The 27042-nt window shown below is 48.2% G+C and overlaps 1 protein-coding gene across 2 annotated transcripts in view; it reads right to left on the reverse strand.

Annotated features, from left to right (window-relative positions):
* Window positions 1-27042, reverse strand: part of Adcy5 (adenylate cyclase 5) — a 145524-nt gene that overhangs the window by 18134 nt on the left and 100348 nt on the right. For both annotated transcript variants that reach the window (XM_074073290.1, XM_074073291.1), the window contains 10 exons: window positions 25724-25851; window positions 23543-23701; window positions 22459-22600; window positions 20174-20314; window positions 15933-15955; window positions 14917-15061; window positions 13511-13608; window positions 10232-10319; window positions 1213-1329; window positions 636-800 (listed from right to left, as the gene is read on the reverse strand). In XM_074073290.1, the coding sequence (XP_073929391.1) occupies window positions 636-800; window positions 1213-1329; window positions 10232-10319; window positions 13511-13608; window positions 14917-15061; window positions 15933-15955; window positions 20174-20314; window positions 22459-22600; window positions 23543-23701; window positions 25724-25851 (1206 nt within the window). The remainder of the gene's footprint in view (window positions 1-635; window positions 801-1212; window positions 1330-10231; window positions 10320-13510; window positions 13609-14916; window positions 15062-15932; window positions 15956-20173; window positions 20315-22458; window positions 22601-23542; window positions 23702-25723; window positions 25852-27042) is intronic.

The following is a 27042-nucleotide window of genomic DNA, read 5'->3' on the forward strand; positions in this document are numbered from 1 at the left end:
AGGGTCCTTCTGCTGCTGTTCTGAGCTCTTAATGTGAGTCAGGACCTCAGGGAAGCAGATGAAAGCACAGATAGATCTTCTCCCCAGGGAAGGGCAGGAGCTGCCATCTCCATATAGGGTTCATGTAAGCACCTACAGGGGGCTGCAGCGTGAGAATGGCCACTGCGAGGAGTGGACACCAATGGAAGCCTGGCTCTACCACTTGTTGCCACTGCTGGAAGAGGAATGAGCAAGATGGCTGAAGCATCTTAGATGCCATTCTCGCAACCAAGATTCTTGGCATTGTTTTTCAAACCCAGTGCCTGCAGGTACAAAATTCCTTTTAGGGATGTCTGTACAAATTAGTGAACTCACTGAAAACTACTGAATGAGTGGCTGCACGTACAGCTCTCGGTATGTGCCATACAGCACACAGCCATGTTGTCATCGTTGTTATTGTTATGCTGAGGAGGCTGCGCCCTTGTTCTCCAGGGTCAGCACATGGTGTGAGAGAGGTTGGGGGAAGGAAGTTTCTGGAACAACAGTGAGCTGGTGGCCTCGGACCTTCCCTCAGACTGCTCAGGGCAGCTGGGCAGAGTGGGGAACAGCAGTAGGATTTTCTCTGCTCCCGCCCCCAGCCCCTACCCACCCCATACCTCGGGGAAGTTGCAGTTGGGCCAACGGCTGCCACAAAAGCCCTGCTCATCACCCAAGCTGTAGTTGAAGGCCGACTCTACCACATGGCATGCGTTGACCTGGTTCTCGGTGATGTTGCGCTCCTCTGCCAGGCAGCCCACTAGATCCTTGGAGTTGCACATGAACTGGGGTGGGGAGGAGGGCAGTGAGGATTGGTCACCCTGGGCACCAGGTTGGTCCACCCTGTCTCAGGAGCAGCTGCACACGTACTGGGACAAAAGAGGAGCCTGAAAGAGACTGCCAGGCAAGGTTTGCCCAATGCCCTTTCTGGAGGGAGGGCGTGGCTGTGTGCCTTCCTGAGACGGGGCCCTTAAACCTGCCTTGGGGACGTCCCTGTGTTCTCTCAGCCTTGAGAGTAAGGAACTAAAAGCTCGGGTGAGATGCTAATATAAGATTCAAATCTGCTCCCAGACATGAGGTAGAACATGAATAGCAGTTTCCAGAAGACTTCCTAGCCCATGCCTGTTGGCTACAGGGCTCCACTGGGTTTGACCCCATGGGGCTGGAGAGTTGCCAGGAGGACATGGAGCCACCCACCATGTTGACAAAAGCTGAGAGGAACACCAGGGTGATGGTGAACACCCCAACCAGGGTGCTGTTCATCTTGGACCGCACAATCTTCCTGGAGAGAGTCTGCAGTGGGGTAGGGAAGAGCTGGGGAAAGGGAGGGGAGGGAGAGACAGATGTAATAGCATTCAGTGAGCCCCCCCACCAAGTCTGAATACAGGCTCTGCATTTGGCCAGGAATGGATTTGCCTGGGGAGCCCACAGATGAGAGGCTATCTCAACTCAGGGATGCAGTAGGCAAAGCACATCTACTCACTGTGTGTTCTGGGGCCTCAGGGAGTACAACTAGGGAGGGTTGAGGAGTCAGGTGGGGCCCATGCTTTCCTGGGGAGGGTTGGGAAGGCTTCTCAGAAGAAGTGGGGATTTGGAGAATCACTGGTGTCTGGAGGAAAGGGCAAAGTGGCATGGAAGCAGGAGGGAGGCCTGGACATGGGCTCCCCACTTGTAGGGGCACTGAGTAAGTCTTTTCTTTAGCACTGAGCTCCACAGACCTACCATTTGACTCACCCACCTCCTCTATGCTCTTCAAGTAGACAAACCCAGTGTCCACTCAGAGACTCACTGTGTATGGTAATTATATGATCAGCCTCTTAAATCCCACTTCTGCTACCAAATCTGACACAGTGGGTGTCATACACCATGACTTCCTCCCTCTTGTGTGACCTGGGCTAACAAAGAGAAGCAAAGCAGTGGGCTCTTCCTCCCCTCCTGTCCCAGCTGTTCCTGGTGAGGCCCATCTGTTGCAAAGAGTCCAGATGCCCCCAAGAAACCTCCAAGGACAGAGGATGGTGGTAAAAATCACTGGACAAGGAGGTGGGAAGCCTGAATGCTAGGGTTGGCCTTCCTGTGTCACCCTGAGCAAGCCACATGCCCTTTCTGAAGGCCCCCCACTTGTAGGGGCACCCCTGATCTTCGTGGTTAAGTGACGCAGGTAAAGGCCTTTCCCCCAGTCATGGTCCCTGAGCATCCCTGCAAATTTTTGCTCAATGTGCCAGAACACAGGCTTATCCCTGTCTGATACTGAGTGTTTCTCAAGGAGCTGCAGCTTGGCCACTACGTATCTGTACACTCCCAGTGGGGAGGAGCTTAGCTGGGCGCTACAGAGAGCTTACTGACTCCAAAAATGCTAGAGGGTTGGGGTAGAAGGTGTAACTCTGTGGTGGAGCACTTGCCTAGCATGTGTAAGGCCCTTTTTTCAATCCACAGGACTAAAAAAACAAAAAGCTCTGGGTCCTTGATCCAGTGTTCCTCAGCTGCAAGCCAACTCCAAACGCCACTAACACGCACAGCACCCGTGTGGGCCCACCACCTTATCCCCATTGAACTTTAGGGTCAAAGGAAGCCGGTACATACAGACTAATGTCCTTGCTGCTGGCTGTGCTGTCAGTAATAGAGTTCTGTTTCTGACCTAGCAGTTCCCTCTCTTCGGCCAGCATCCATGAACTGTAACAAGATAACTTACTAGCGTGTAAGCAGGGTAAAGCTAAACTTCAGACCTGTCAAAGTTCCTGACGTCAATGGATGTCAGGAAGGGTCCTGCTCACCCTTGCTCTTTGGGCTGGCTGTGTATACAAGGAAATAGTATATATGTTCCCAATCCCAGAATCCTCAAGCAAGGCCTCTACCAATCCAGTAGGGGAAAAGAGGGGATCAAAGGGGAGGACAGAAACAGGAAGGGCTGTAGCCCTTGCAGGAGCCTGGCAGCCAGGCAGCCAATAGGCAGAGAGATGAGGACCTTGGCCTCTATCTCTCCAGCTAGGCAGCCTCCCAGTGTGTTCATAGACTATCAAGTCTGTGCTATTGTTCTGAAAAACACTTCCTTATGGGGTAATAAAAGGCATTCCTATGTGGCAGAAGGAAAGAAAGGTGTGATTTGTAGAACACAAGCTTGGATTAAAATCCTACCTGCCAGACATTGAGATAAATCAAGCAGAGTGAGAGCCCAAAAATAAACCCTTACATCTATGGCCAATTGATTTTGACAAAGGTGCCAAAACAGTTCCATGGGGAAAGAATAATCTTTCCAACAAATGGTGCTAAGACAAATGAATATCCACAAGCAAAAGAATGAAGATGAGTCCTTACCTCACATCATAAACAAAAATTAACTCAACATGGATCAGAGATCTTCATGTAAATGTTAAAACTATAAAACTTTTAGGAGAAAATATACAAGTAGATCTTTGTGATTTTGGATTAGGCAATGGTTTCTTAAAGATGGCATCAATAACACAGGCAAAAAAAGAAAACTATAAATTGGACTTTGTCAAAATAAAAAAAATGTTGTGCAGCAAAAAACAACCTCATGAAGCTGAAAAAACTATTGTTAAGGGTGTGGAGAAGTTGTAACCCTTGTGCATTGCTGGTGGAAATGTAAAATAATGCTGCTGTTGTGATGGCTTAATAAGTTAAATGCACAATTATCATATGACCCAGAAATACCACCTTTTAAGTATAAACCCAAAATAACTGACAGCAGGGACTTGTCAGATATTTGAACATAGCAGCATTATTCATAATAGCTTGAAAATGGAAAGTACTCAAATGTCCATCAATAAAAATAGAAGGATAAGCCAAATGTGATACAGTCCACACAATGGAGTAGTACTGAAGGAAGTGCTGTTACATGCTACAATATGGATGAATCTTGAAACTACAATGCTAAGAGAAAGAAGGCAGTCTCAAAAGGTCACATATTGTGTGATTCCATTTAGATGAGATGTTGGGAGCATGCAAATTCCTAGAGACACCAAGTACATTAAGGTTGTCAGGGGCTGTGATGAGCAGGGAATAAGATGGGATTACCAACAGATGCAGAGTTTCTTTTGGGATGATGACAATATTCTGGAATTAGACAGTGACAATACTTGTACAACTTTGTGAATATATGAAAGAAGAGTAAGTTACAAGTTGACCTACCTTTACCCTTTAGAAAGGTGAATTTTATGGCATGTGAATTATAGCTCAATAAAACTTTCATTTTAAAAAATTCTCCTCAGCCTCTTACTAGCTGTGCAATCCTTGGGAACATTTTATTAACTGCTCTGAGCTTCAATATCCTTATCAGTAAATAAAGTATATCTGTCTCCCACTACCTCCCAGAGTGGTCACAAAGACTAAGTGGAGGGGTGCATTTGAAAGTGTTTTGTAAGCTGTTAAATGTAATCGAAAAGTTAGTTAATATTTATTTATTTGTTTGTTTTTGGTGGTGCTGGTGATGAGCTCCGAGCCTTATACATGTTAGGCAAGTGCCTTACCGCTGAGCCACACCTCCAGTCCAACATCTGCATTTTAAAAAGCTGTATGGCCAATAAAAGTGACAGTCCTTGTCTCTGTTCCCCATTAAGGAAGTTTTGGGTTTCTCAGGTGGAGAAAGTTTTGGTACTAGGTGAGGTTCTTCTTTTGAAATGGTATGACAGATGGTTTCTAATCTTGTCTGCTTAAACTTTTCTATCACCCACCCCACCCCATCCCATCCCATGTTTCTTAAAGACCACCACTAATATAAGGATTGATATAAATGAAGGTGTTTGGGGAAGATAGGTACTCAAGCTTCCTGGTAAATGTGGGATCAGGAGCCCCAAGCGTCATCCAGAGGCTCAGAGAGGAAATGCAGGCTGTTTTAAAAGAAATATTAGATGGAGCCCTAGCATCCAGGGCTACAAGCCAACTTCCCTTGGACCTTTAAAAAGACCTGCTCTTAATTTTAAGACACACTAGGAACCCAAGAACTTTAAGACACACTAGGAACCCAAGAACTTAAGTCTAGAGAAGATTTGCCTTCCTGCCCTGGTATTGTTTTGTAGAGAATTTCATCTCCTGTAATCAGAAAGCTCATCTGTATATTGACCCTTGCCCATTGTGAATGTTAACTATTTTCTGGGGGCAGTGTTTTTACAGAGCTCACCATAGCTGCCATCAGAGCCTGGACTGCTTTGTTGCAGCAGGATAAGGATGTCTGTGCAAACCAATCATTCAGTGCTGCTCACAATCGGATTTGGGAAAAAGAATCAATTTAAAAAATAGTAAGTTTGCTGGGCGCCAGTGGCTCACACCTGTAATCCTAGCTATTCAAGAGACAGAGATCAGGAGGATTGGGGTTTGAAGCCAGCCCAGGCAAACAGTTCCTCGAGACCTTATCTCAAATAATCCTTCACAAAAATAGGGCTGGTGGAATGGCTCAAGGTGAAGGACATGAGTTCAAGCCCCAGTACATCAAAAAAAAAAAAAAAATAGTAAGTTCAGAACCAACACATCCCCAACCTGATTCATTCAAATTCGTTCCCCATGGAAAGTGAGAGTGAGAACATAATTAATAAACCATGATGAGATGAGGGTCAGTTTGGATTCTGGTTTCTCTGACTGTCTCTTTGCAAATGGATGATCTCCCTGGGCCCTGTCTATGATGTGGGGCCAGAGGATTACAGAGATGAAAGGTGACAAAATCAGATGGCAAAAAGCTTAAGAAAACAGTTTGTTTGAGAAGGAGCTAACAAACGTAGCAGCAGCTCCTACTACAGAAAATAAAAATAAGAAATGAAAACCTCAGAAGTCAGATGCAGCAGACAGAGAGCTGCATACACTGTTCTCATCGCCTGGCTTTTCAGGAGTCTACTGGACATATTAACAAAGGTCAAGTCCTGAAGAGAAGGACCATGGGCTCTGAAGTCAAGAACTACCTCGGTTTAAATTCCAGCTCTAACCACTTCTAGGCTCCGGGACCTACAGGAAGTTACCTGACCCCTGAGTCTTGGTTTCCTCATTAGCAAAATGTGTCTAATAAAAGCCACCTTAGAGTCTCAAAAAACACAGCTCAAAGTAGCATGGCTGGAAGCTGGACCCTGGACTGTCCGACTTGAAAGCCTTAGGAGAGCCTAGACTATGTCTCCTGGAATGGAGTTCTCCCTCTCTCAATGAACACATGTATGGCAAGAACAAATCTTGTCCTTAAGAAACAAAATGTGGCAGGAAGGCAAGCATGGGAATTGTAAAGTCCCCACAAGATAGACAGTTCCTAGGAGGTAAGGAGTGTTGGTTTACAATTGGACCCTAGTTTTGCAACTGTGCACAGAGGTTTGGGCAGAGTGGTAGGAAGGAAAGCCAGTAAGGTGGGGCCTGGCTGCATTCGAGCTGCGGGAAGGGAGGAGGCTCCATCAGCAATGCCCAGAGCAGGCAGAGCCTAGGTGAGGCTCTGGTCCACAGAGATGCGTAAAAATCAGGGAGATCACATGGAATGGGATCAGGACAGCACAGGTTTACTAAAGACACCAACAGGAAAAGAGAAGTTTATATTCTAGTTTAAAAAAAAAAGGTGGACTCCAAAGCACACAATAGAGAAAAACAGCCTCTTCAACAAATGTTGCTGGAAAAACTGGATGTCCACATGTAGAAGACTGATCTAGAACCCTATCTCTCACCCTGTACCAATATCAACTCAAACTAAATCAAAGACCTTAATTTTAATATCAGGCCTGAAACTTTGAAACAACTACATGAAATCATAGGGAATACACTGGAACGTATAGGCATAGGGAACAACTTCCTAGATAGAACTCCAATGGTTCAGCATCTAAGAGAAAGAATGAACAAATAGAACTGCATCAAACTAAAGAGTTTCTGCACAGGAAAAGAAACAGTCACCAGCTTAAGAGACTGCCCACGGAATAGGAGAAAATTTTTACCAGCTATTCATCCAATAAGGGACTAATATCCAGAATCTACAGGGAACTCAGAAAAACTCAACCCCCAAAGAATCAACATCCCAATGAAGAAATAGCACATGAATTAAATAGGGCATTTTCAAAGGAAGAGGTACAAATGGCCAATAAGTACATGAAGAAGTGTTCAACTTCCCTGGCTATAAAAGAAATGCAAATCAAAACTACACTAAGATTTCATCTCACTCCAGTTAAAAAGGCCGTTTGCCTGAGCAAAAACAACAAATGCTGGTGAGGATGTGGCGAAACAGGAACATTTATACACTGTTGGTGGGAATGCAAATTAGTACAACCATTATGGAAAGCAGTATGGAGATTCCTCAAAAAGCTAAAAAACAGACCTGCTCCTGACATATATACAAAGGAACGTAAGTCAGGATACATAGAGGCACCTGCACACTGATGTTCATCGCAGCGTGTTCACAACAGCCAAGTTATGGAAACAACCCAGATGCCCTACAACTGATGAGTGGGTCAAGAAAACATGGTATACAAATAAAATGAAGTTCTACTCAGTCATAAGGAAGAATGACACCATGAAGGTAAATGGATGTGATAGGAGGGCATCATGTTAAGTGAAGTAAGTCAGGTTCAGAAAGACAAAGGCTGCATGTTTTCTCTTATATGTGGAAGATAGATCAAAAAGATAAACATATACAAAAACAAACGTGATCATATACAAACGTATATGTAGAACATATTCGTAATAATGGAAATACGCTCTGGAACTCAGGGAAGGAGGGAAAGGAAAGGGAATGATAGCTAGCAGAGTGGCTCAAGTGGAAGAGTGCCTGCCTAGCAAGAGCAAGGCCCTGAGTTCAAGCCCCGGTACCACAAAAATAAAAATAATAATAATTAAAAGGGAATGACAGAACATTAATAATATTGTAACCCATAACATCAGTGAAGGTAGAGGATACAAGGATATGTATTGAAAGCTGTTGAATAATGGGGTGGAGGGAGGTAAGGGATAAGGGACAGTAATAGAAGGGGTTGAACAGACCAAAGTAAAGTATAGTCACAGCAGGCACACATGGAAAAACCACTTTGAACATCAACTTAGAAATTAATAATGAAAAACGGGACTGTAAAACAGGTACAGTGTGGGGGGGATGTTGTGGGGGGGTGGTAAATGAAGGAGATGAAGGTGAGGGAATATGGTTGATGGACTTCATCTACAAAATAGAACAGTAAAACCTCTTGTAGTTGCTTTAAGTGGGTTGAAGGGAAGAGATGGTGGGGGCAATCTAACCAACGTACAGTGTAAGCCTATTTGGAATTCTCACAATGAATTGCTCCTGTACAATGAATATATCCTAATTTAAAAAATGATGGACTCCATGTAGCTTTCATTCTGATTTGAATAGGTCATTTAAGTCTCTGAAACAAACAAACAACCATGCTTCCATTCATAATTGTAAAAAAGAAATATTCCTTTTGGGATTCTGTAAAACAAATTTTTTTTTAGATTATTGTGATTTTTTTTTTTTGCATCTTTTTGATACAGGGTCTCACTATGTATCCCAGGTTGGCCTCAAACTCTTGACCCTTCTGCTTCAGCCTCCCAGGTGCTGGGATTACAGGTATGTACCACCATGCCTGGCTCATTGCGACTTTTTTATTGTGGTAAAACAGGTATGTAAAACATAAAAATTGCCACTTCAACCACTTTCAAGTGTGCCATTCAGTGTTGTGTAACCATGATTGCTATCTATTCCTTTCATCACTCCAAGTAGAAATTCCGTACCATTAAGCAATAAGTACTCATTTGCCCTTCTACCGGCTTTGGGTCACCTCCAATCTACTTTCTATCTCTGTGATAGAATTTGCCTAATTCTAGATGGTTCACTTTGGTGGAGTCATACAATACATGATCTTGTGTGTCTGACATCTTTCACTCAGCACGTTTTCAAGGTTCATCCATGTTGTACATGTAACAGCATGTCATTCTTTCTTGTGCTGGAATAATATTCCATTGCAGTTACATACCACGTTTTATCTATCCTTCATCTGTTGATGGACACTTAGGTTACTTTCACCTTTTGGGTACAGTGACTATCTGAAGTCCTTTTATAGCTGTGGGATACAGAAAGTCTGCTAGGGATAAAGCAGGCTCGGGGACTTAACAACAGCAAGATCAAGCCAGGCATGGTACTGCGTGCCTGTAATTTCAGCACTTGGGAGGCTGAAGGATCCCAAGTTTGAGGCAAACCCGGGCTGTGAGTGAGACCCTGTCTCAAAAACAAAAAAATCCAACAACAACAAAAAATTCAGCAAGACCAAAGGAGGAGATGACTAAACAACAGAGCAGCAGCGCCATGGCACTGAGGAAGGAGTGTTGGTGGAGAGGCGGGGACCAGGGCTTACCCTACAACACACGGCAGCAATTTGCTCAGCTTCTCACAAAGACTTAACCCAGCTTGTGTCCAGATGTCCACTCTGAACCTGTCATAGGGAAGGCCGAGCCAAACGACATGATTCCTCAGGTCCCTTCCAGATCTGACAACCAGTCCACCAAGACCTTGACCATGAGGCGATGAAGCAGTTAACAGACTAACAAAGGGCCCTATTTGGAGGGTGAGGTCTTTGACTGCCTGGTGAAGGACACAGGGGAGGGAAGGGCTTGGTGGGCAAGGTAAACAGGAATCAGAGTGATTTCTGTAACAGACAGATTGGGACAGGGGGATCAAGTGCTACCTAGGGACATACTGTAGGCAGGCTCAAGAGAAGCGTGGGAGAAAAACATAGAACAGAAAGCCAGGTCCCGGCCCTGGATCATGCTGCTAACCTGAGCTAGCTGTGTGGCCCATCTGAACTCCGAGCTATTCTAGGGCCAGACTCCTTATCTGCACGATGGGCCCCTGAGGTCCCCTCCAGACCACCTGGAGCCATTGAAGGCCATGTCAAGACAGGTCTCCTACATACTCATTCCTTTCAGCAAATGCTCACTGACCACTGCTTCATACTAGGCTCTGGCTAGGTGCCCTCCCATCATCCCACCTGATACCAAGGGGTGACAGAAATGGCCATGACAGTGTCTTCTTGATGCAAAGATTTACAAGGGCTAATTAAGGCTGCCAATGAGAACAAGGCTGCACTGACAGAGTCCCACCTCCAGTCTGGCTTGCCACCAATGCCAGTGGAGAGTGGTGACTCAGTATGGTGTACCCCCACATCCCCACCTGGGCGACGCTCAGGTACTGGAAGTGGTCCTTACAGCAGGCTGGGAAGAGCAGGAAGAAGGTGCTGGCTGAGGTATAAGGGGGACTCACCTTTATGCAGGAGTAGATCACAGACACAAACACCACCAAGGTCAGCAGCAGGAAACAGGTCAGGTAGAAACTCAGCATGAACAGGGAGCTGGGGTGGGGGGGAAAAGGAGAGGAGAAACCGTGTGCAGGTATGGGCTGAACTTCCTATCCTGCCAGGGCCACAGGCCACAGGTCCGAGGCCCATCCTTGCAGCTCTGGGGCTCTGAAAGCTCCTGATGGGAACCTGAAGTTGCTGCTCCTGCCCTTCCCACCCCCAGCCACCTTCATGGGTGGAACAGCAGCCCACAGGGAGCTGAGCAGAGAACCCAGGCAACACCCAAGGAATATTTTGCCTAATTCTTAGCTGTTCACAGCAGTGCTTCATTTAAGTTGGAAAAATCAATTTTTAAAAATTGCCCAGTTATCCCTCCACATTGTCATTCATGGCTCGATAAATAACAGAGGACTGAAAATGGGTTTGACAAATGGCCTTCATGTGTAGAAATGCGTTTGTCAGCAGTCTGGCCAGCTACTCTTTGAGACACACGGTGATAAGTACATTCAGAAGGACAAAGTTCCTAGCCCCTGTCCCCTCCCCACTGCTAAGCCCCACCCATCCTGCTCCATTTTTACTCTCCCATTCCTAGTTATTTCAACAAGGAAAGTGGCTGGTCTCCTGCTCCTTCTTTTGGAGGCAAATCATGGGCCACCGAGGAAGCCCAGACAAATGAGCTACAAGTGATTTTTCTTCTGGAACTGCCCGCCACTCTTGGAACAGTGGCTTGCTGAAACACAGGGCACCTACCTCCCGCTCCCCATCCTACCAGGCTGTGAGGGAGGAAAGCGGCCTGGATGCCAGGCATGGCTGCTGGGTTGCAGGCCAGCAGAGGACCTGGGCAGCAGTGGACACCCCTGTGAGGATTCAGTGCCTTTGTTGGCTTCTACAACAGCAGCACTTAGCTGCCTTCAACAAATGGAACAAGAGAAAAGAATTCTTCAGAGAAAATCCACCTTTAGAGTGGCTTTTAAGGCTTCCCTAGAGACAGATTGGCTGGAAAATGACCTCTGTCAATGCCTTAGCCACTTATGGCTGGAGGAGGGAATGGAGCCACTGCAGACAGAGCAGGGAGCTGGCATGGCAGCCTCCAAGCCATGCTTCAGAGAAAGGAAAGTGGTGAACGGGTAGGATTATGCTAAGGGACTGTCAGATGCGATAGAACAAACAGCCCAGGTTGCTTGTTCTCTTTTTTTGGTGATACTGGGGTTTGAACTCAGGGCTTCATACTTGCTAGGCAAGCCCTCTTACCATTTGAGCCACTCTGTTGGCCCCCAGGTTGCTTGTTGATACCTATAGTTCCTGTTTTTATTTTTTAAATACAGAAAAATGGGCTTCCACACCAACAGGACCCACCACCCCTCAAGCTCTGCACAGCTTTAGTGCAGGGGGAATGGGCTTAGCTATATGATCACAGTGGAGCCAGCTGCCAGCGTCTAGTTTTCACCTGTGGTGTTCTGACAGTCACAGTGGATACCAACATAAGGGGCATCTCTTCAACAGTGACATAAAAATAAAAGGGGCTAAGAAATAAGACGTGGCTGTCGCATGCCTTCTGACGGTATACACTGAGAATGACATGTTATCACATCTGTAGGAGTCCCATTAAAATGCACAACCCCAATCTGATCAGGAAAACATTAGACACACCCAAATTGAAACATTCTACAAATTAATTGGCCAGGACTTGTCAAAAGTGCCAAGCAAAGGCTGAGGAACTGTCACAGACTGGAAAAGATGACTAAATGCAGTGTGGGATCCCAGGCAGTGGGGCTCCTGGAACAGACAAGAGGCAGTAAGGGGAAACTGATGAAATTAGCATCAGGTCTGTAGATGAGCAAGTGGTATGTTCCCGTGTGAGACTCCTGGTTGTGATCCCTGCACTGCAGTTATGGAAGTTGTCAGCATTACTGGAAACTGGACAAAAGTTTGGCAGAAGCTCTCCGTACAACTTCTGCAACTTCTCAGTAGGTCTACAGTGGAAAAACAGGCGCTGGCTTGGGATGCTTCAGATTAAGTAAGACTTAGAATACATAACCACATGCAACCAATGGATCTTGAGTACAGCCTGGCTATGAATAAACTAAGAACAGAAGGCATTTGGGGGACAATTTTGGAAATTTGACATGTGGGTGTCAGGTGATTATAAGGAATTGGTGTTAATTTGTTGTACAAGGTACTATGTTAAGATGGAAAATGTCCCTCAAATGGGTATCTTTTTTTCAGGGCAAATGTCCTTAAATTTACTTTTAAAAAATCAGAAAAAATAGATGACATAAATATTAACAATTATTTATCTAGGGGATGGGTTGATAATATTCCTTATCTCTGTGTGCAAATGATTTAGTAATAAAAAGTAAAATACCTAAATATGTATACGTATAGGCACACACACATAGATGACAGATGTTACACATACATAGACATTTGTTTTTATCCTAGGCATGGCTCCAGCGTGAATGAGTATTTACTAAAGTTAATTCCCAAAAGCCCACTATTCACTTTTTTAAAATTTATTTTACTTTTTTTGTGATACTGGGGTTTAACGCAGGGCCTTGTGCTTGCTAGGCAGGTACTCTATGGCTTGAGCCATACCTCCAGTCTTTTTCACTTTAGTTATTTTTTCAGATAGGGTTTTGAGCTTTTTTACCCCAGGCTGGCCTTTGACCACTGATATAGTTGGAATTACAGACATGTACCACCACACCTGGCTTGTCCCACTGCCCACTTGTCCCCTTGGAAGCCACAGGTGTTCACACTGACCTAGCCAGTCCTCAGAAGAGTTCAGGAGTGCCTCTTTGTGAAAAGCCTTCAGAACCTGTGAAGTCCATTTTTTGAAAGACCTACAGTAGTGAGAAACCTTTATCTTTTGAAGATGTATTGATTTTTTTTTTTTGCAAGATCCAAAGGTCACAGAGAAGCCAGCCTGCAAATACTTTGAGTGAAACAGTTGGGCAGTGAAAGTGTGCATTAAATAGGATAAGATGATAAAGTGATGAAAAGGGATCCCTTGTGGACTAAGCAGCACCCAGTGAGAAGTCGTCCATCCAGCATGAGCACTTCACCTCCCTGTCCTGAAAGGTGTGAGTCCCCTGACTTCCTAGTCCCACTGAGGATACATTAGGAATCCTGTGTCCTGGCCTGAGCAGGTTCAGCCCAGACTTCCTTCTCTACCCTCCTAAATGACCACCCTTTCCACCTCAGAGCCACAGAAGAGGAAGCCCAAGAGGGATGGGGCTACTTACTGGGGTACTATGGTGATCTGGACAAAGCAGATGAAGAGGAAGACAAGGGAGGCACACGCCACGTAGGCACCAAATCGGTCATCCACCTGTTTGGAGTACTGAAAAGAGATGCACAGGGTGAGGGGCAGAGGCACCGAGTCTGCTCCAGATGAGTCAGCCCCAGCCACCTAGAACAGCACACTCCAGGACAGGGAAGAGCTGGGGGCCAGAGCTGGACTTAGATCACACGTGACCAGTCCAAATGCCCATAAGGCAGTGCCTACGGAAGCGCAACTGAGAGGAACTGGAATTGTGTCATATGGCAAAGTTTATCCAGGCCAGCCCCAGTGTCAGGAGTAATACATAATGATCACAGTTGTAAATTAACCGGCACTCTCTAATCTCCAATCATCCTCACAACAGTCCTGGAAGTAGGCACAGGAATGCTGCGATTTCTACCGCAGAGATGAGCAAACTGGAGCTCAGAGAGGTTCCATGACTTGTCTAGGGTCACCCAGCCCATTTCATGACCCTAACCAGCCACACTATGGAAGCTGGAGCTGGCACAGTCACCCCAATGGTGATGTGTATATAAATCAGTCCACTTCCCATTCCCTAGTTTTGCTCTCCTAATTGGGCTTGATTCATCTAACGCTAACTATAAGCTCACATTAAGTTTGTTTCATCTAAACACCAGGGACAGCCTGTGCCTAGAGCAAGTCCAAGTACCCAACTGCTCTGAATGTGAGCTTTTTTTTTTTCTCTCTGTCCTTTTTTTTTTTTTTTTTCCAGTATTAGGGCCTCAAAGCATGCTCCACCATTTGAACCAGGCCCTTAGCCTTTTGTTTATATTGTTTCTGATATAGGGTCTTGCTAACTTTGTCCAGGCTAGCCTCAAATTTTCAATCCTTCTGCCTCCACCTTCCAAGTGGCTGGGATTACAGGCATGCACCACCATACCTAGCTTCAGTTGTTTCATTCACAATCTAAGGAGATGAGACAGAGGAGCTTGGCTGCACCTTCCAAATTAACACCTGGAGGTTCCGGTGAGCCCCAAACAGCTGTGTGGCCCAGTGATAACAGCAATAACAGTACAAACAGCAGCCAATATTTCTTGTACATCCTCTATGTGGCAGATATTGTTTTATGTGTTTTATATAGAGAGACTTCATTTAATCCTCACTCTGATCCTGAGGTCAGTGTATCAAAAATTCTTATTTTCTAGATAAAGAAACTGAGGTGAAGAGAGGTAAAGATTTATCCCCTCTAACCAAGGAAGCCCCCTGGGCAGTGCAGCAACACAGGTGGGGATTTGCTCCTGCAGGTCCTTCCCTGGTGCTGGAGGGAGGGGAAGCTATCCTATTGCCCGTATTATGTCCTACTCCCCTGGTTATGGTTCTACCTGGACCCCTCTCCCTGTGCCATACCTTCTTCTCTAAGTCAGGCTCCCTGAAGGTCAAGAGGAACTTGCGCACATGCTCAGACCGCAGCCTGTCGATGCTCCTAGCGTCAATGGCCCGGCCCAGAAACTCGTCCACTTCATCTTCGGGGTTTGCACTTTCCTGGGCATTCCTGGGGAGCAGGGGGCACAGACACAGACTGACCAACAGGGGTGCTGTCGTAGGGGCTGGCTTTGCATGGCCACCTGGACTGACCAGAGAGGCCTGGCAGGTATCCACCATCAGCCCTGACTCAGAGTAGGGAAGCAGGGATTGGGACCAGGTGAGCCAGGAGCCCAAGCTCACACTCTAAACACATGCACAGGAAGCTGCCCAAGTCCCAAACTGCTGGCAATGTGACTTTTACTATGTGGATCATTACTGAAGATTTAATCGTTTCCCCTACAGTCTCTGCTCCTTGTACTCTCCAGCTGTCTTTGCACCCTGAAACTAAGGCTGAGATCAGAGGGGGCCCTCCTGTCACAGGGACTGTGGCCCACCTGTCCACTGACCTAGGCTCAGGTCTTTTGGGAAGCAGGTTTCATGATCTTAGGATGAACTTTAAAACCTAATTTCTCAGGGTGGAGCCTGGTCCTTGAGTGGACTTTCTGGGAAACAGAGGAGAAGGAAGAGGGTGGTAGGCATGGTCAAGCCCTGCTGACCAGTGTGCAAGGTCCACATTTTCCTAAGAGAGCTCTGTATGCACACCTGTGTGTGCATATGTGTTTGTGAGTTTGTGTAGTATAGGTACTGTAGTGTAGTAAAAGGGACATGGCCTGTGTTGAGGCCCAGTGCTGCTGAGTAGCCTGGCCTCCTGGGCTGCCTTGGCCAGTCTAGTACTGCTGCTGACCATCTGTCGCATGTCGGGTGGGCTCCTTTCACTCTCAGCTGAGACTGTCTGTGGGATCAGGTTCCATGGAGCATGGGGAAACCACGTGGTAGAGCAGGTTTGGAGCAGTTCCCAAGATGGAGCGGGCAGGAAGAAAGAAGGGCATATTACTCACTTGTCCTTCGGGTCTTCAAAGCCCTAGAAAAGAACAGAGTGAGGGGTGTGAGACCACCAGAGTAGGGCTAGCTGGTGGCACCCGCTCACTGCTCTCTGCTGTGGACCAAAGCAACAGACATGCAGCAACCCTCTTCCCTACCTCCCTTCATTTGGTGAACCCAACCAAGTCCTTCCTGAGGCACAGGGTCTGTGCCAGATGCCAGGGTGCGCCGTAATTTCATTCCATTTGCAGGCAAATCCATGTGACTAACCCTTTTCTTGTCCACACCTGAATCCTTCGGCTCTCTTCCCAACCTCTTCTCCCCTCCTGCTGGCTCCTGGGCTCAGAGGGTCTCCCCCCAACTTTGCCACTTACTCACGTGAAAATCAGAATTTGCTGAGCTGCTCAGTCCCTCACACATGTCCATACTCCCCCTCCCCCAAACACGCACCCCGAGCACACAAAAAAACCCGTGAGAGTTCAAATACTTTGCACTTAAAAGATTCAACTGTGGTTACCTAGAGCAGCTTTTTTTGGTATCTGAGAACCAATACATTCTTGTAAGTATAGAGTTGGCTGAGAACTCAGATGGTGAGGGACAAACGGCACAGTGTGAGTGGGCTCTGTTGTTTATTTCCACAGGCAGAGGGAGAGAGGGTGGGCTTCTGATGGCCAGACACAAAGCCCTACTTAGAGTTATTCTGTGATGTCCACAGAGAGATAGATCTATGTTTTGGGGTCTGACATGCTGTGGTAGAATGAAGGGTCCCTCCAGTGGGAATGGGACAGAATCCAGGAGGTAGTGGGGGTGACAAGCAGTCCCTAGACTGGCAGTTCCAAAAAAGGCTTAGGTTGTCAGAACAAGGACAGGGATGACCCCTACACTCTGTGGCCCAGCATGGAGCACTGGCAGGCAAACATGGAGTTTGGCAAACGCTGAGTGAACCAAAAGTGCAAGTGGGTCCTCCTGTCTTCATTCACACTCAGGACACGGTCTCACAACACAGAATCAGGGACTGTTGTTCTTCTCCATGAGCCACAGCTGTCAAGCGCTGATTCAGACGTGGAGTCAGCATGGCATTGAGAGACTCTGCCTCTGTTCTACCCCCGCTGAGAGTTCCTAGTCCTGGCAGCCTCTGGAGGTACATCCAAGTGACCATTCACTGGCTCTGAGCTGTTCCCAGGTGCCCGGCCCAGCCCTGAATGGCTGGTTGATTATCTGCCCAGTCAAGCCGGAGCCCCCTGCTTGTCCTGAGAATCACTTGGCATTCCCTCCAAGTTGCAAGACCTGTCTCACTTTATCCTCCCAGTCTTAGCTACAGGAGGGGGGTGTCACTCAAGTGAGTGCTCTGTCTGGGGACAAGACTCCTCAGAGCACAGTATGGCAGGCAGGAAAGCCGGGCAGGTGAGCTCTCTGCAGGGCACTGCCCTGAGGTGCTGACCCACTGAGATCCATAAGTGATCCAGCAACAGGCTTATTATTCCAGAAAGAACAATTGTGCTATCTTATATGAACACCTGTCTCTCCAGCTCAGAAATATCATGAAGTGTTTTCAACCAGCCTATTTATCTGCTGAGGTGGATGTAGGGGGCCTTTCCCTCCTGTGCTGAGCATGAAGCTGGGTCCATTCTAGGCACAGGGGATGCCGTGTAGATAGCACAGTGCCAGGTTGGAGGGGTGCACTGATAATGGGGCAGAAAATGCTTCTGCCTAACACGTATGAGGCTCTGGGTTCCAGTCCCAACACAGCAACAAAATAAAACAAAACAAGCCACAGACAAACAGGTAGGTGTAATCTCAGCCCTGCTCACTAGTGCTAGGACAAGGGTTACTTCACCTCTCCCAGCCTGCTGGTCCCAGGGGAGTAGGCAGAGCTTTTCTGGCTTGGTCACATGAGCTCAGTCCACTCACTTCCCACTGTCAACCTTTTATTAATAACTAACCTTAAAGACCTATGACATGCATGCCCCAGCCTAGCCCGGCATAGCTGCGTAAGAGTTGGACAAAGATTCAAAATAATGAAACCGCTAACCACAAGTCAGCAACTTTCTAACTGCTGTTACTGCTTCATCAGATCCTCATCCGCTGTTTTCTATAGGCTATTTTTTAAAAAGGCCCACCCGCATACTGAAATCAGGGTAAAAGATCTGCTTTTGTGTGTCTTTCTCAAAGATTTTTGGCAAGTTTAACACCAAATGCCAATAGCCCACATGACCACTGCTAGAACCATCTCCATCCTCAGCCTAGAGACTCACACTGGACAGGTTGAGTTGAGGACAGGAAGCTGAGCTTTGGTAACAGTGTCCGCAGGGGACAAAGGTCCCTAGTCAGTACAGGCAGCCACAGGCTGTTATAGAAGTTGCCAGACCCTGTTCTACACACTTGCCCTTCCCTGCTGGGCAAAGCAATTAATACCTTGCAGCCTCAGCAGCAGCAGCCTCCTTCCCCAGACTGTCCCTATCCTATCACAGCTCTTGCTGCTAATTCTTCCAAGATTCCTTATCCTAACAATGATGAATACATCTGCCAAACCAGTCCTCATGCTTTAAGACTGGGAGATGAACAAAGACGCAGCATATACCAAGTGTCTCTACAAATGACTTCTCAAGGATTTTTAGCAAAGATCCTGGCTTATCATTGGGTTCCTTTCCTGCTTGCTGGCTGCTCTTCTTCCTCTCCACTTTTCTGCCTCCTTTTCCTCTCCCTCCCTTCCCCACTTCCCATCTCCAGATCCCTTTTCACCTCCCTCTTTCCTCCTGTCTTCCCCTCCTTTTCCCACTGCCACCCTCCTTGACCACTCCAGTCATGAGGGCACAAGGTCTGCAAGAGATTATTAAAGAGCTGAGGAGGACTGGAGTTGTGGCTCAAGCGGTAAAGTGCCTACTTTGCAAGTGCAAAGCCCTGAATTCAAATCCCAATCTCACCAAAATAAATAAATAAAGAGCTGAGATGATAACAGGGAGGGTTGGCCACTTGCTCTTTGCTTTGTGGAGGGCCCTTGGGGGACGGAAAGTGGTGGCCAGAGCCCACACTGGCAGTGCCAAGGACTGGAGACATCCAAGTGGGAAGGCTGGCCTCTCCAATCTTCTCCCTTATAGTACTGCTTATAAAGATATCAAAGTTTTAAATGGAGTTTTAGACTCAGCTCATTTCTCCTCCTGTGCATGTCCTTAAACCCACATCATCTGCTACTTGTTAGCTGGCAAGATATGGAATGACTCAGTCCTCAGCCCACTCCCTCTTTCGGGCCCTAGCCTATCTACTAAAGTCTCATGGCATCTGTCCCTTGCCCCCTCTGCTCCATCTAAAACTAATCTGATCCACAGATTCTGAACTTGGGTTACTGTAACACCGGCAGCCTGCCCCAGCTTATTCACAAAGTGTGCACACACCCCATTCCTGGCACCAACCTGCTCAGTCTTCCCTCAGTGTGAGCAACTCTGCCTGGGAACCAGGTGCCTGTGAGCTAAGCAGTGTCCCTGAGGGGTGGAAGCCAAGCTCTTGACAGAAGGAGTGAATGCTGCTGTAGTGGCTTCCTGTCATCCTCTTCCTCTTCATCCCATTACCTGAGCTCATCTTTCTGCCATTGTCTCTAGAGCCCAGTGTCCTGAATTAGCCTGGCCTGATATGTGTGGCAACTGCTGGGGAACCTGTCCTCTGAGGCATGCACCTGTTCCCCCTGAGATGGAGATGACAGCTCTGCATGGCCTGCCAGCTCCCACTGGAAGGCTGGAGCTAGTGGGGACAGGGCTGTTTCTCAGCACAGAGGGCAAAAGGGTCAATCACCTGGCACCTGTCAGAAAGCCTTGGGATGATTTCTGAGCAACTGGGCCAAAAGACATGACTTCAATTGCCTGGGAAATGCAGTAGGTGCTGGAAGAGGGCTTGGCAATCTACTGCCCACCAAGTTTCCTCGGGTCTCAACAGCCAGTGCCAAGAGACAGTTGGCGGAATCCCCTAGTCTGTCTGGAAGGGCATGCTCCCAGCCTGCAACAGCAAGCTCTGCTGAGAGGGACATAGGAAGGGGCACTGCTGCTCTGTCCCCAGGTTGCAAGATAGTAGGAGTCATGGCATGTGCCCAGGATAGGATCAGATGCTCCAGTTTCTAGTCCGAACTGAGGATGACCCCATGTCCGTGCCCTTCCATGGCTCTCCAGATTTGCTCAGGGGAATCTTTAAGGGGCTGGGGCAGCCTTCACACCCACAGAAGGCCGTGGTCCTGGAGCATGCTGCCACATACCACCTGTCAGCCACTCACCATCCTCTTCATCTCCTTGGACACTTGGTTGCCACCCAGGTGGTTGTAGAAGGGGCGCTCAGCCCCCCAGTGCGGCGGGTTGTGCCCAATGGAGTTCGTTCTCTGGCGGTTCATCTTGGCAATCATAGCCTTCTCTTCTTTCTAGAGAGTGACACAGATGCATCAGCCCGTAGGCAGGGCCATGAGGAGCCCAAACTCACTCCTCCCAGGAACACACACCTGGCTAGGCAGGAACAGAGGCAATTGCCCTCACTAATCTGCACAGCCCTGGAGCCCTGAGGCCTGCCAAGATCCTAGAGCTCCCACACGCCAGCATCCCAAACCCTCTAAACTCCCACAGCAACCCTGGCTGGCCCGGGGGAGCACAGATGATGAGAGCTGGTCTTATGAAAAAACAAAGGGGATGGGTGCAAGGAGTTGTCCTTATAAGTTTCACCACAAGATTCTATCCTGGAGCCTCCCAAAACCAATGTCACTTTCTTCTCCCCACCCCGCCCAGGACAGCCTAATTTTCCAAAGGCCTAATGGATACACTGCCACCTGCACTATTTTTTCTCTCCCCCTAACCTGCACAGGGTACTCTGTGGGAGGGCGGAGCCTCACGTCTGGTCTCCCAGGCAGCCAGGCCAGCTCCCAACCTGGGCATCCCACCCTGTTGCTAGAAGGCTGTAGTCATTGGAATGGGGGCTCTGCCCACAGCTTTAGAGATGGGCAGAGCCTGGACTGAAGGCACCCAGAGGGGTGAGGGAGGGAGAAGGGACCCAGGATGCCAGTATTCACTCAACTTCCCTCATAGAAGGACATGCCCCTGCTGCCTAGAAAGCAGCTTTGACCCACTGAATCCTGACCTCACTCTGCAAATACACAAACAAAGCATAGGCCTACTGGCCAACACTCTCCCTAGCATCTCTATGTCTGTCTGTCTTTCCATGTAAGTGACTATCAGAGGTGGAGGGTTGGGAGGCCTGAGGTGATCCTCCCTTTACTGCCTCCCTCATTAGATATAGGGATGGCCGATGAGTGGCACTCAACCTGCTTCAGCTGACACTACTGGAAGGGGCTGTCAATGTCTTTATTTGTCCACCTCTACTTCATTCCTCTGGGCCACTTCTCAACTAGAGAAAAAGGCACCAAGAACTCAGGGCAGGAAGGTGAGCTGCAGGCCCTGTGGACCAGACACTGAAAAGAGAGATGTAGATGGGGCTGGGAGGATTTCAGTTCATTCACACTCTGGCCAAAGAACCAGTAAGTGTTTATAATACGCCTGCCAGGCCAAGAGGTGCTCTCCCCAAAGTGCCCTGAATCCTCCCATCCCTTTCTGCTGTTCATGGAGGGATCTGATGCAGCTCCCTGCAAAGGCAACTGCAGCCAGAATTCCTGACCTGAGGTACAAGGCAAGGTGCCTTTCTGATGTCCCTCTCAGGGTTGGCATTGCCCTTTTGGCCCTGCTTCCTCTTAAAAATCTACCACTAAGGGAAGGGGGGGGGTGGGGAAGGGGAGAGAAATGACGCAAACATTGTATGCACATATGAATAAAAGAAATAAAAGTCTTCCACCCAAGACTTTGTCTGCACTATTCTCACAGCTATGGTGAGAAAGGAAAGTGCCTTCTACCAAAGGGCACTGACCAACACATCAACTCAATGGGAAGACTCAGAGTAAAAGGCATTTCATTTAGGGAGAAATAGAAAATGTTCTCTTCATCCCCTTTAAAAATTAAGAACATAGAACATGGCACTATTAAAAATAGAACGGTGAAGTCTGCTAATAACTCAGTTTAATACTCTGGCAAGTGTGGGCTGAGACAAAGGAAGAAAAGAAAAAGACTAGAAAGTGAAAAGGGGAGAAGGAATGAGCTTCAAGAAATAAAGCCATAAAGACATAGACTAAGGTAGACACACACATGTACACACACACACAAACACACGAGAGAGAGAGAGAGAGAGAGAGAGAGAGAGAAGACAAATATCCACTTAGTAAAAAGCAGAAGAAAAAGAGAAGTGAAGCTACAATGCATTGTTTAGCAGATTTCCTTGGCCTTCTGAGGCATGTTGCTCACTTCATTATTGCTAAGACTTGTTGCATTTTTGCAACAGAAGCAGAATAAAAATATTCCTTCTTTGTCACCAGCCTTTAAGTAAGGCCTGGCTTACTCTTGCAGGAGCCACATTGCATAAATGGAAAAGGAAAAAGAGAAGGAAGCAGCAAGCCAAGAGAATGGCCCTTCTCAAATGACTGAGCCCTGGGCCCCCGGCCCTCTGCCCTCCAGGCCCTGGCTCACGGACCCGCTTCTGGGTGCAGCGCAGGATGAGGAAGGTCTCAATACTGTGCTCCTTGAGGTAGGCGTTGCGCTCACCCCCACAGCCTGGTTCCACCTCATAGTCCCCGTTCAGGTAGCTGAGTGTAGCCTTGGTGATATGGATGCGTCTACAGGTAGAAAGGGCAGAAAATGTGAACTAGAAACTCCAAGTCCCACGAAGACCCAAACTGCAACTCTGGTTCAAATCCCAGGGCCCCAAACTTTGGTTCAAATGCATAGCTCAACTCTTCACTGCATCTCTGTCATATTAGCAAGATGGCACTTACAGTCCAGTTCCAGCTCATACCCACTGCACCCACACTATCTCACACCCCACCTGGCATGGGCCTTTTGTCAGCATGTCTGAAGAACACTGCATCCAGTCTTATAAACCTTACTCCTGCTCAGAAGCCAGCAGTGGCTCCTGCTGATCACAGGTCTGAGCCCAAATCTCCAGCCTGGTATCCAGGCCCCTCTTAACCATAAGCACTATTTCTCCTACTTGTCCCTAAAAGGCTATGTGCCCTACTTTTAGGCCTTGAAAATACTGTGTCTTCCCACATCCGTGCCTTTCATCATATTGGTCCCTTGGTCCCTCAGCCCTCAGACTCTTCCCAACCACACCTCCCTCCACCTGTCCCAACCCTACCAGTCATCCAGCTGGCAGTTCACCTCCTGTGTCCTGGCTACCACGGGAATTAGCCTCCCTCCTCTAGAACTTGACTCTACCTGTCATATCTCTTAAGCCACCTCTCTACATCTTGCCTAGAGTGTGGGGTGATTTGATTTGGTAAGCAAAGGAGTTTCTTCTTCCCTTTCTTCCTTCCTCCCTCCCTCCATTCCTTTTTTTTTTTTTTTCCTTTTCTTTTCTGGTGCTGTGGATGGGACTTGGGGCCTTATGTGTATGAGGTATTAGCCCACTGCAGTCCCCAGGTAGAGGAATCTTTATCTCAGCCCTGCCTACACTAACCCCCAAAGTGCCTTCTAGCCATCCCAGCCCACCTCCTCAGGACAGTCCCTTGAGCGTGAAGCTAAGTTTGTCTCCGAGGCCCTCTGCGGCCTTCACTTACCCTGCCTTTCCGCCAGCCTCCATGTGGTTGGCCAGAGTGACATCGTTAGACCAGACGTCGAACTGCCACTTCCTCAGACCAAGGACACCGCAGTGTACTCTCCCGCTGTGAATCCCCACGCGCATGTTCACGTTCACCCCTGTCACCTCCCGGACCAACCTGGGGATGGAGAGGGGTAAGGCTGGGAGAGGGTTAGGGGCCAGGCACACAGAACGGGAGTGAGGCTGGGAAGTAGGGCTGGGTGGGGGGGGAGTTGGAAGGTGCAGGGGTCAAAGAGGTATTTCTCTCTGGTCCAGCCTCAATAGAGTCTAGAATGTTCAATATGAAGAGAACTGGTGCTTGGTCCTGGTGCTCAGGTGCACTAACCTAAGAGGCACTTGTTCCCTTCCTTGGCCACAAGGTGGCGAGGTGCGGCACACTAAAACCAAGAGCCCCATTTTCTCCCCTGTGATTGCTACTCTCAGTCAATTAGACTGTGTTTGGACAAATGCAAATGTACTTTAGTGCCAACTGGATCCCAACAGGGAAGTTATAGTCATTCCAAACCCCAATCAGACATGCTCTATGGGTAAGACAGAAATGGTTTTTTGATTATCTGTTTACTGGACCTATCCACATTGCTGCTTCTTCAACACTTGCAGGATGCTGGAGAAAGGTGGTGAGCTGGGTTTCAGGGAGGACATACACCCTGCTCAGGAGAGAAGGGGAGCCTGGGTAGGTGCAGAGGCCTAGGGGTGCCCCATGTCCCACAGGGCAGGCCCAGTCCCTGCCACATGCACCATGCACCCAGGGTTCCTCAAAAGATTGGGTGAGTCCTTAGGTCCTCTACTTATAACCTTAAATAGGGATGGAGGGGGTGGCAGGCAGCCAACTCAGGATGAAGCTACACACCTGTGTCTGTGGCTCACAGCCCACCCAGGATCTGTGGAAGAGGATGCAGGGTGGAGTGGGTGTACACACTTTCCACTTTTTAGGGATTCGCCCTCTCTGATACTCTAGGCATGGCCCCACTCAGCAAGCTATGGGACAAGTAATCTAACTTGGCCTGGTGGGCAGGACCACCTGTACTCCTGCCCTTCATCCTATCCCATCAGCAAGAGGCTGACACCCACTTCAGGGAAGACATAAGCCATCCATAATGTCCCTTGTCCTGGGATCAACTTGGTAAGCACTGTTACTGGAGCAGTCCCTTCTGCTCACAATACCTTTGGATACTGGCTTAGGATGACGACACTTCATTCTAACTTCCTTTTCTCCAGGGCTACCTCCTTTATCAATTCTCTCTCAATCCCTTCAGTGGAATCCACTGTCCCCTCCTCACAATAGTTTGCCTTTGTGTGTATCACATGACATACCTGGTACAGAGCAACAGGAGACCAGGCCTCCCCTCTCTGAACAGACTGCTTACAGGTAAAGCACTGTGTAGCCTAGGCACGCAGGGGCACTCAGTGGAACTGTGCCAAACCAATGGGCCAGCCACCTTTCTGTCCAACCACTCTGACCTCTGACCTTGCCACCTGCCTTCCCCTTTGTCCTTGTCCAGGCTATTCTAAAGTCCGAAGTTACTGAACCTGGACACATTCTCTGACTTGCTCCCTTGGCTGATATGCAAGCTTGGGATGTCCACATTTTTCAATGACTAGGGCTCCTTTGGCGATCAGTAATGTCCAAGAATTAGCCCAAGAACCTTTTTGCTATTGCTCACGAAAGGGTAGATTCTCTCAAAATGGGAACTCCTGTGCTTGAATCCGTCCACCCAGGAATGTTACCCTGGGGCTACTGAGCCTCCATGAGCCTAACTCTTCCATCTGGGAGCAAATGGGGCCAGTGGGCTCTATGTTGGCTGGGAGTTTGTGAGAAGGCATGAGGCCCTGGAGTGCAGGTATGCTCAGGCACAGCCTGCCTGCCAACAACGCTCACCTGGACTGCAGCCTCCTTTCGTCATGCTTCCTCTAGGAAAAGCTGTTTGGCTGTGGGCTGAAAGGAGCCCTGGAGTGGGCACAAAGGTTTTAACCTTTGTGTTAAAAGCGCAGATCTGTCCTTCAGCCTGGCCGGGAGGCCTTGGGAGATGGCTTTGCTCTGCTTTTTCTCTGCCTCCATCAATCCTGTCAGCCAGTCAGGCATGGCTCGGGCTAGGGGACAGTTCCCTGAACTGGACAGGGTCCTGAGGTGGGCACTTACGAGATGGCCTCGATCATGTCCATGCCCATTTCCACGCAGCAGTGGGCGTGGTCGGCTCTGGCTTCAGGCAGTCCTGAGACACAGTAGTAACAATCCCCCAGGATCTTAATTCGTAAGCAGTGATTCTCCTGGAAAGCAAATTAATTTTAAAAATCAAAAATAGTGAGAAAGAGTGGGAGAGAAAGAAACCGAAAACAAACAGATTTACTCTGTGCCTGGAGTTTGCCTGGTACTTGCCAGGCTTGTCAGGAGATAGGCAGGAAGGGATGTGAGGGCGATCTGGCTGCGACATCTGTCACCCCATTGATCGCCAGGGTTGATTCGGCTGATCTGGCTGGCTAGGCGGGTGTCCCCTTCCTCCCTCACCGCTCCATGTGCGTCCCTCCCGAAGCTGCGCGCTCGGTCGAAGAGGATGACCATCCCCGATAGAGGAGGACCGTTCTTCGGTCAAGGGTATACGAGTAGCTGCGCTCCCCTGCTAGAACCTCCAAACAAGCTCTCAAGGAGATAGGCAGGAAGGGGTGGTGGTCTGAGAGACAGGCTAAACAGCCCTTGGAGAGGCATTCCAGCCTCCCCGGGTACAAGAGCCCACTCCCAGTGAACTACTGCTGTGGACCCAGGAGAATTTAGCTGGTCCACCCTGACTCAGTAACTAGGGCAGTCTTGTCAGTGAATTCAGGGAAGGTGCCACACCTGGGTGAGCGCCTATGGTCCTGCTCCATGCTCTGGAAGTATACTTTGACTCTTGGCCCTAGGATTCTATCCATAGTTTTGTTTATTCTTTAAAAAAAAAAAAAAAAAAAGTAGAGACTAAACCAGGCAAAAATGAGCTTGAAACAAGCCTCGCCTGGCTCCTGGTTTCTCTGAGACTTACCATTGTTCTGCTAAGCCAGCAAACATGTGAGTGCCAAGAAGTCAAGGCAGCTGAAGCACCTGCCACTGTTCCTGCTGAGCAATGGGTGCTGGAGAGATGCACCATCATCCGGAAGTGGAAGTAAGATGGGCCGTCATTAATCATCAATTATAAGCTGCCCGAATTGGACTTCCAAGTTATTCATGGGGCCAAGACTCTGGGACTCAAGTGCCTGTGTGGCCTGGACTCATTTGAGGCCTGCCAGGTGCCAAGCATGCCCCCATCCACTTAGCTCAAGCTCAGTGATGTGAAACCACTATAAGTTCCTATTTATGAGTGTCAATTTACAAGTGTGTAGTTCACATTCCCTGCTGGGCGGGGTTACTTCCATTGCATCCAAATGTTGGAGAACCCTCTTTCTGGAAGTCTCCAGGGGCAACACACAGCTGTCTGCAGGCCAGGTAAG

The sequence above is a fragment of the Castor canadensis genome, chromosome 5 (genome assembly GCF_047511655.1).
Source record: "Castor canadensis chromosome 5, mCasCan1.hap1v2, whole genome shotgun sequence".
NCBI classification, from domain to species: Eukaryota; Metazoa; Chordata; class Mammalia; order Rodentia; family Castoridae; genus Castor; species Castor canadensis.